Here is a 10,592-nt window from a genome sequence, read left to right on the forward strand (position 1 = left end):
TGTGTGTGTGTGTGTGTGTGTGTGTGTGTGTGTGTGTGTGTGTGCGTGTGCGTGTGTGCGTGTGCATGCGTGTGCATGCGTGTGTGTGTGTGTGGTTTCTTTGTGAATATATAGACGGTACGTTTGTGTTGGAAACACTGATGATTGTTGTACAAGCTGCTGTTTGTGGTGTGGATGTGATTCTCAGGAATAAACTTTGAGGGCTTTTTACCTTCAGCAGAAACTCTCTCAATGTGTGTGTCGGCCCCAAGAAGGTGAATTGAAGAAGCAGAGTTCCACTCAGGACTCCTCATCATCTGTCACACAGTCCGTTTTTCATCTAACTGCTCTGCGTCTTCTCCCTGAAGATTGTTAAGTAGCCTTTTTGTAGCTCCACACTTTCTTTTCTCCCATAAAGAGGAACGTGGGAGATCGTCCATCATGTGCTCCAGTCTGTGACATTTTATTTCCTCGGCAGCTCCTGGCCTGACAGTCCACTGCTGTGTGTTTTAAGCTGCAGCCTCATGCTGAGCTCTTCTTCCTGTTTGCTGCAGTCCTGGCATCCATTTCATCCCTCAGAGCTCTCAGGCTGCCATGAAAGGCTGAGTTACTACCAGAGGAAGTGCTGTGGCAGGAACCTCAGCAAACTATAAAACTGAGACATGTTTGGAGGAATTCAGAGTAAAATAAGTCCAAAGTAAAATAGTAAAAATAGTAAAATTAACTGAAGTTTGTGCAATGTTCATGTGTTTTAATACGAGGACAGCAACAATAAGGTGTCTTAGCATTAACTGGAAGATCATGTTTATTCATGGGAACTTCTAGTTTTATCTCTACAAGATGAATATTTCATTTTTGTTAAATATCACAGTGTTTTATAGTTTGGTGCCCTGAAAAAGTTTTGAACTTTTTCACATTTCATCACATTGCAAGTTGAGTAGGTTTTGTTGTTTGGTTTTTCAACATTTCACTGGCACTTGCCATGGATTGTCAACTGAATTCGGGTCTAGACATTGTGCAATGTTATGGTGAATGGAAACACAGTCAATGACAACTCCCCCCCCCAAAAAAAAAAAAAAAAAAATCAGCAGTGGGCAAATATGTTTCACAGCAATGAAGTTTCCCAAGTGGTACCTGAATAAAGACAAGGACTAAAGCTAACAATAAAGCTCCTCTGCCTTCTCCCAGAGGTCAGGCTAGTTAGCTTGGAGACCGACAGTTTTTCTGTAACAGTAAGTTGTTTCTCCACCATTAGCCAACTACATGAGATTGATTGACAACACTAAGACCCTCCTCCTGGCTCCGATTGGAGGTTTTTGGTCGTCAGACGACATTAGCAGCTCAGGGAGGAGGTGGAGGACATTGATCTTTTCACAGATTATTCATCTCTTATTATACGGTGACACTTCGTGACACTTTTGACAGATACAGTGTGTGAACAACATATTTTTATGAAAGTTACATACTGCAGGTTTAAAGTTGCTGTGCCTGCCTGCTGCCCTGAGGACGTCAGAGTAAAATGGGAGATGTCTCATCCGGACTTTGTTTCCAGTGAAATCAGGAAGCTTTAACTGGCTCCATGATGCTACTGAGCTGAGTTACACTTTAACTGGAACAGCTCAGTGTCCCCGCAGCCTGAACTCTGCTTCATTAGAGATACTGTGGCTCCCATCACTTCAGTGAACACGCAGAGCAGCCTGCTGTTACACTGATGGGATTCCTGGAAACGCAGCTGCCCACCTTCCTGTCAGCAAGCCCTGGCCCACGGGATGGAAGGAAAGATGGACGCCCCCCCAGGGAAGAGCGGGGGGTAATGGGCCGTTACATGGTGGTGAGAAGCCATCATGGCTCAGTTGTTGCCTATGGTTACCGATGGCTGAGTGAGCACCGGCGTGGGGCCACTTTGCACCTTCAGGTGTGAGCCACCTAACCAGCCCAGACAGAAGTGTCACATATTTCTTCTTTACACACGTCACTGTCAGGGCAGCTGCATTTCTTTATGGATTCAGTTAAATTAATTTGTGAGAAATGTTATAAATGTTCATCCAAATATATATTTTTCTGTCTCTGGTGCAATATTCTTACTTTCAGAGACACTGGGGGGGGAAGGGGGGGAGTTACCTGTAGGCCATAATCGCAAACATGTAAAAAAAGGAATAGTTTACTCTTTAATGATTCTCTATTAAATTACCTTTTCACTTTCTGAAATGACTGGCAAAAATACTGTACTTTTACACAATATTTTCATTTCTTTTAAATGTTCTGATGTTCCCGGGAAGCTGCAGAGACACTTCTAAAGCAGTTATGTTTAAATAGAAGGTTAACAGAGTCTGTGATGTACAGACGTCCTTACATAAGAACATCCACAGGTTTTAACAGAGAGACAAAAATTAAATGTCCGAGCAAAAATTCGTGTGCAGTGATGTGACTGATAAAGTCAGACAGCAAAAAGTTGCTGAGTCATTTTTACGTAAAGGGATTCCAGCAGTGAATCGATTTTTTTCTTTGGCTTAATCTTTGTCCTATATCTTTTTTTATATATATATTTATATAGTGATTTCTGATTAAATCTTTTTAGAGTTTTCTACAGAGGAAGTTGACTTGAACAATGTTAAAAGTATAAAATCAGAAGAGATATAACTATATAATGTGTTTGTATAGGGGCTGCACCGTGGTGCAGTTGGTAGAGCTGTTGCCTTGCAGCAAGAAGGTTCTGGGTTCAATTCCCGGCCCCGGTCCTTCTGCATGGAGCTTGCATGTTCTCCCTGTGCATGGTGGGTTTTCTCCAGGTACTCCGGTTTCCTCCCACAGTCCAAAAACATGACTGTCAGGTAAAGTGGCCTCTCCAAATTGCCCCTAGGTGTGAGTGTGTGTGTGCATGGTTGTGTGTCCTGTGTGTCTCTGTGTTGCCCTGCGACAGACTGGCGACCTGTCCAGGGTGACCCCGCCTCTCGCCCGGAACGTTAGCTGGAGAGGCACCAGCAACCCTCCTGACCCCACTGAGGGACAAGGGTGAAAGAAAATGGATGGATGGTGATTGTACATCAGTCCTTCCTGAAGATGGAAATTGTTGTTGAACAACTTTTGCTTTATTAATACAAGAGGCTAATATTGCTCTAGATGTTAGAGATAATTTATATTTACCAACAGCCAGTTCCTTAAACCCTGGGAATTTCTTTTCAGAGAATACTGAGATCTGCAAACTCAGCACGTCCGTTAATACCTCATTTTAAAGGAGAAAACAATGTTAGGATACGCAATGACTGACAGTGAAACAGTTTGTACGCCATCTGGTGGCAGATGACCGCCTCGCCTCAGCTTCTTTGATAGTAAAAGAAAAGTGTTTAAACAATAACTGAGAATGTTGTTAGAGCATAAAGCTTCATCTTTATATGTAACAATAAACTGGATTCTGAAATATTTCTGCACAGTTTCTGGTAAAACTGAGTTGCAACATTTTTAAGTTTGAATTCTGTATGGTTAGAAAATGCAGATAAATGTGTGGAAGCTGTGCTGTTATTGACCTGTTTTAGCCCAAACATGGCTGACATGGAAAAATAATAAACCTCTTATAAACATAAGTTTCTTTTTTTTTGCCAGTGTGGATGTTATAAAAAACATTCATTGGAAATAATCCAGTCAAATTTATGAGTTTATATCAGCCCATTTATTTCTAATTTCCCAACAAACCAACTTGAATCCCACATTTTGACGGACATTTAAAAATGTTTTCAACATAACAAACAGCTTATAAAGTGATTTGTAGAGCAGTAAAACGAGGCAGTGAAAAGCTCCATGACCAGCATGAACGCCTCACCCTGCTTCTTATCCTCGGGCTAATTTAAACATACCACCATGGCAGCCTAAAAAATTAATTTAGGACAATAAATATCAATTGTAATAAGATTATAATGATGTAACAAGATCACATCAGTTACCTGGTGGATAAACTAAGAAAATCAAAAAAATCCCCCAATTTACAACACAACAATCATTTTTCTTCTGATCTTTGTCATCTACTCGTCAGCTTGGGCCCCTCCCTCGTTCCCCTGGGTGTCCGCAGATCTCTTGGCAAACAAGTGGGTGGGGTCGCGACCCCTGAAGCCGGGTTGGATGTTGAACACGGGCATGTTCCTCCAGCTGGCCGGGTTGCTGAATGCTGTGGAGTCAGAGCTGGGGGTGCAGGGCTTGTTCTGGACGAGCTGCAGGAAGCTCTCCATGTCGGGCCCCAGGCGGGTCATGACCCCGGTCCTCACCGTTGACACCGTCTGCTCGTCGCAGGCCTGCAGCGTCTGCAGCAACGTGCTGTAGTACCTGTGGTTTCAGCAGACAATGCAGACTCAGGGTCACGAGGTGGTTTGCAAAAACTCTTCATGCCCCTTCAACTCTTCCAGTTTGTCAGGTTGCAAATGTAAACTTCACTGCGTTTATCAGGCGTTTTATTAGTCACGCCGACATTAAGTAGAGCAAAATTGTGAAGTGGAACTAAAACGATGCATTGTTTAAACATTTTTTTGAATTAATTAAAATATAAATATTGTGTCAATACTTTGCAGAGCCACTGTTTGCTACAATTACAGTAGCAAGTGTTCTGGTGTTTGCTCATCTAAAGGTCAACAATTCTGCCCAAAGTTCCTTACAAAACAGCTGAAGCTCAGTTGGTAGAACAGAGAAGCATTTGTAGACATCAGCTTTCATCACTGGCCAAAATACTCAACTGGATTTAGACCTGATGAGAGGCTTAGCACTGTCAATCATCCTTGTGTACTCGCTGTTCAATGTGGTAATGACGGAGAAACAACTTAAAGGTAAACAGTTTCTTCCATCACCGTTGGTAATGCTAACTAGCCTGACTGTTCACAACATTGTCTGCTAGCTGCAGGATAGCAGAGAGCAAGGGGGTGAGGGATGAGCAGAGCCATACAAGATAGTGATTGACAGCGCTAAGACCTGCCTCCTAGCTCTGATTGGTTGTTTCTAGTTAGAAGCTCAATGTTTTCACATATCTGTCTCACACCGTACTTGTTTCGACAAATACAGTAAAAATATATTTTTTGTGAAAGTTTTATACTGCAGCTTTAAATGTCTTTAAAGCAACATTTAAATGTTGTGTAGTTGAGCTTCACTAGCATAAGCCTAAGCATAAAACACAGCAGAAAGTACTTTGTAAATATGTAAAGTAGAAAACATGTTCATTGTATCACATTTTTCACACTTTAATTCCCTCCTGCCACATCTCTGAGTAGTTCTGCTGTCTGCAGTCTGTTATTTACATGGATCTTGTATGATGCTCACACAAACTGTGACCCCCACTGGCTAAAACCAAAATGGAGCTCCTCAGATTTGTGTTGTTGTGATTTTGTTTTGTAGTTTCCTTCTGTTGCCAGGCGCACATTTGAATAGTCAGAGAACTGTCTGCTTATGTAAACCCCTTTAACTCTTAACGCTACATAATGTAAATAAAACTGACAGTCATGCAACAAAAAAAAGATTTAAAAAAAAAATGAACATGTGGAATCCGTTTGACCTTCATGAGTCTGGGGTAAGATATCAGATAACTAAGTTTTGCTCAGTATAGCTATAGTTGTGGCTTCATTATGCCATTACATGTTTTCTACGACGGATGTCAGAGCTCACCTGTTGGGGAAGTGAGTGGGAACCTGCACCACCTCTCCAATGGCATCAGGGTTTGTCCGAGCCACAGTGCAGATGTCCAGACTGCTGTAGCACTCCTCTTGAACCTTTGACAAGGTGGGAACAGAGTGATTGAAAAAAAAAAAAAAAAACACTGTTGTACAGAAGTATAAAAATGGGCCTGATTCCATGACTGAAGTCGCAACACCAACTGTTTCAGGACTTTCAATTCCAGTCATTAGTTTGCATAATTGACCACAATATCACTCAAACTTTAAATCTAGTTCAAATCTAACATGCTGAGAAACAGGCAACATATCTTGCAAATGTGGCAAAGCCAGCAGCCTGTGGCTTACAAGCAAAGTTAATTTTAAAAAGGAACATATTGAAAAGAAACTTTTGTATGACTGCCAGTGATTTACCCATGATGATAAAAACCAGAGTCATGCTTCAGAGGACGATCTCACATCTACATTAACATTTCTGGGCCTACAAACCTCAGCAATCATCGTCTGGAAGATGTTACAGCGGCGGATGGTCTGGAAGACTTTGTTAGAGATGCCCTGGGAAATGCACTGCAGACTCTTCTTCACGAAGGTCTTACCCTGAAGAACGGCAACAGAATTCAGACTGAGACCCGGCCAGGTGAATGGGGGTTCGATACAGGCAGGGGCCGGGTGGAGGGACTCACTTCCGTGTTGAAGGTGGCCGCAGCATGAAGGAACAGCTCGCAGATCTCGTGCATCCCGTCTGTGTCGCAGGTGGAGTTTTCAAGGCAGGAGAAGAATCCACAGCCCACTGCCACGGCGCTGTTCAAACATCTGGCCACATCGGCTGCAGTGACACATTCAGAGGAGACGTTTTACAGGAGAACCACATGACAAACACACTCCACTTTAAATGTGTGGGTTGCTTTGTAGTCCCACAGCGACTATGAATATTCTAAATAAGCAGGCTAATCAAGTAAAGGTGGACATAATGAAAAACATTTCCAGATAAAGATGAACTTCAAGCTTCATGGTTTATGTTTCAGCTGCTACCTGCTGCTGCTACATTTCTTACAAGCCAAGATGAGCAAAACATTACGTTATGACTGATATTCTATATTTTTCATTGAGTTACATTCTCAAAACGATTTTTTTTTCATATGAGCTTAAATATTAAGCAATGTAAAACAGTGTTTTTATGTTTAATTGTATGAAGATACACTGCAAAATCATATTTCAGTGTGGAAGTTAATACTGAGCAGGAAATTCAAAGTTTGCTCATTTCAGCACCAATGAAGTGTTTAAAAAATAAGTGATGGATGAACAAAAGGTGCAAGAAACTCTGGAAGTGCTTATTATGGTTATTACAACTATTTTGTCTTTATTTATCTTATAAGACCTTGAAATTATTTCCACTGCATAACAGAGAGATAATCAGTGGATTTCTTATGATATCATATGATACATCTTATTTGACTGCAGAGCTTCATCTTATTAGACCTATCCCTGACGACGTCCTCCTAATTAGAAAATAATACTCTTAATGTTTTTTTTACAAGTAAAAGGTGGAATTCTCCAGGCTGTGATATAAACTTAAACACAAATGTCAAACTATGAGTGAACTATAGGAGAACGGGAAGAACAACCAGAGACAGCGGGTAGAGCAGACACTCACTCGGGCTGTTGGAGGAGAAGCGTGCCCGGCGGGGAGCGGCCTCCTCCGGCGGCATCTGGAAGCCCGAGGCGAGGCAGAGGGAGCAGAGGAGGAGGAGCGGAGCGGAGCGGCGCAGCATCTTCTTCTTCTACGGTGCTGATGAAGGTGAGGATGAGGACGCGGTGTGTGGTTCACAGCTGATTCCAGATGCTCGGTCTTCGTGACTCCTCTAACTCCACAGTGGGTATTTATACAGAGCCCGTTCTGAGGGAACCAATCACAGCTCGCCGTTCCCACGCGGCGGTCAGCTTGTGGTTTATTCATGTGTGTAATTAACCCCCGCGGTTAATTGGATATTTCCACCCACAGCACGAGTTACGGTAAACTTTCTTCGGTGTTTGCGCTTCATAGAATACTTAAACATGTTCTCAACATGTAAAAAAATTCACTACGAGGAAGTAATTAAAACAGATAAATCTCACCTGAGGAGCCATATGAGCTTAATTTAAAACAGTGTTTTCACTTCAGTTGGTGGATCTGATTCCTGTCACGTTCTCTGCGTTTCCTTTGAGGTGCGTCACAAGAAGACGTGACGTTCATGGGGAATGGAAGCAGGCGGAGGAGGATGGAGGAGCCAGAAATTTTACCCAATAAGAATTACTTTTACTTCGACACATTCTTACTTGAACAAGGCTTTGGTAAAAAGGCTACGGAAGAACTAACTGCTCCAAACATTTAATATTTAAAAACAACATCAGATGAACTAGTTGTGTAGAAATCCAGGTGTTTTAAGGATCAAATGAAAAATAATTCATACAGATGACATCATTACAAAACAAAATCAGGCAAAATAAGTTTTCTAAAGCAATTTATGTATATATGAAACTTTAACAAAAATTGCATGCCTGTGTGAATTTTTGGTAATTTGGTGAAGTTACTCACAGTGGATAAGGTATCCAGAAAATGTACTAACATAAGATCAGGAATATTTCATAATACATATGTAAGTAAAAGTAAAAAGTACAGCATAGTAAAAAACCTAAAATTATGTTTTTTTCCCCAAAGAGTTACTCAACTAACTGTAACTACTCAACTAACTGTAACTAGTACTCAACTCAGAAAGCAGCACTATGGGAGCCAGAACTCATAGAAAACTCCATTGCAGCTTTTATGGGGATAATTAGTTATAATGGTCTATTGCGCTCAATAACTGTCAAATACTGCCCAATCAAAAAAATAAATAGTAAGATAGAAGATGTAATAAAAAAAGGTTTTTATTTGGACCACAAAGCAAAAATAAATGTTCTTAAAGGAAACACACTGATTTTAAAAAAAATCCATAGTTTTTTGCTAAGAAAGTTTTGACATAGGATGAGGTGTAGTTTTCTTTTGTTCTTGTCAAAATTGGTTTATTTCGCAAAACTGAATTTCTTTGAGTTTGCTATATATGAACTATTTCTGATGGTTTGGTTCATTTTAACAAAGATAAATCTCCAAAAAACATATATATATCACTGCAAACTAGAGGTGTGTGACACTGAATGTTTATATGATAAGTAAATACAAATTTAAGTTTGATATAACATCACACAACACTTGATATGACATTTATTTTGCTTTTTTTATTTTAGTAATTGTGAATTATTTTGGCTATTGTTAGTCCATGTTTTTCCTGCTGAGACGGTGTAATAGAATAGGCTTCCTCAGTCTGTTTGAAGTTTACACAATCATGAGTCCATAACATGACACCAGCCTCATCAGCACAGGCTTGACTTAGAAACATGTAAATCCATGAGACATTTGGACAAACAGACAAACATTTTCCTCATCAGTTGAATGATTTTATGTGTTGAATGAGTCCACAGGTTTCTGCAATGTGAACTGGAATTTGACATCCTGATTCATATCCTCAGTAAAAGAGATCTAATGATGGTAGAAGGGCTGTTCTTTATCTTTATGAACGTTTTCCACCTTTATGAATCCTGCATGTCTGTAAAATGGTTCATATTTAATTGCTGTTTTCAGACTACTAAAGTTTTTTGTTTTTTGTTTGTATTTTGGAAGTGAGGATCAGGACCCCTCAGGCAGTATTTGACCCCTTGACTACTTCTATAATCTTCTTCAGGAACTGATGCAGGACTGTTGTTTTTGTGTGTGAGATGTGGAAAATAGTGTGTGTCTTATCTGAGGGTCGGGTATCAGTGAAGTGTGAGATTTGGCAGAGGAGCTGATGTTTCCACATGCAGCCTGGTTTGACCACAGGAAGTTGTGAGCCGTAGGAAGCCCGGAGGTCAGTGGGCGCTGATAAGCATCACCCACATCCACCCACTCTGCTCCCATCTCAGCCAGATCCATGGAAAAACACCAGAGTGTTCAGAACCTGCTACGTTTCCTCAGACTGGCTCTGTTTTTAATCAAGATAGATCTAGTTTTCAGTGCTGGGAAAAGTTCTGTTGTTTTCACTTTTTTTGTTACCTTTGATGTATCTTCACAGATGATCTGAGTAAATACAAAATCAGATTTTCAAAGTATAAATTTAGTTATTAAGGGATAAAAGCTATCCCAACTAACTTCATCTTATATGTAAATTTAATTTAAAAACTAATCCTTTCTTGTTGAATAATGAATTATGATTAACTACATGGAGTATCTCACAAGCGTGACATGCATTTCTCACATTTTTGTAAATATTTTTTAAAAATCTTTTCATAGGAAGTACTTAATTGTGACACTTTGTGTAAAGTTGTCAGTGTTCATCTTGCATAACAATAGCTGCGTCTCCATTACAAATGTCCGCAAATCTTTGTCTGTATTCCATAATTTCGAAAAAACGCAATTTCGCGTGTTTCCATAAAATAAAATAAAAACTTAATAAATAAAATTAAAATCACGTGAGTAAGTATGTTTACGTGATGTCATTAAAAATCATGGCTCATCATCGATCAGCCATCAGAGGATACTCTGATTTATTAGAGGGCGGCGGAGGACCAGGCCGAGCGCACAAAAACTTACATAAAATATTTTTCCTATAATTAGCAGAACAAAGTTGACAACAGAGTTGTGATATCTGTACCCTGATTGGATGAAGGATCGACTGAAATATTTGCTTCAGATACAGCTGCTTTTTATTAATCTGACAGTTTTTCCAACAAAGGATAAATTCATACGTTTTCCACTTAAATATTTCGGCTGTAAGTTGGTTTTCTTTCTTCATTTGCTATTGTGCTACTGCGCCTCACCGCTGGGGAGCAGGAGCACACCTCCATTCACGTGGACAACACTTCTTCTTCTTCTTCTTCTTCTTCTCCTTCTTCATCTTCTTCTTCTTCTTCTTCTAC

The 10,592-nt window shown here is 40.3% G+C and overlaps 1 protein-coding gene across 1 annotated transcript; it reads right to left on the bottom strand.

The window, feature by feature from the left end:
* Positions 1 to 3,623: 3,623 nt before the first annotated feature.
* stc1l (stanniocalcin 1, like) lies at positions 3,624 to 7,629 on the bottom strand. Its single transcript, XM_008423160.2, has 5 exons — positions 7,276 to 7,629; positions 6,305 to 6,447; positions 6,111 to 6,218; positions 5,617 to 5,720; positions 3,624 to 4,293 (listed from the first exon to the last, which is right to left on the bottom strand). Exons 1-5 carry the CDS (start codon positions 7,391 to 7,393, stop codon positions 3,996 to 3,998), a joined length of 771 nt encoding a protein of 256 aa, XP_008421382.1. The 5' UTR covers positions 7,394 to 7,629; the 3' UTR covers positions 3,624 to 3,995.
* Between the last annotated feature and the right edge of the window lie 2,963 nt (positions 7,630 to 10,592).

Source organism: Poecilia reticulata, linkage group LG12, assembly GCF_000633615.1.
Source record: "Poecilia reticulata strain Guanapo linkage group LG12, Guppy_female_1.0+MT, whole genome shotgun sequence".
In the NCBI taxonomy this organism is placed as follows: Eukaryota; Metazoa; Chordata; class Actinopteri; order Cyprinodontiformes; family Poeciliidae; genus Poecilia; species Poecilia reticulata.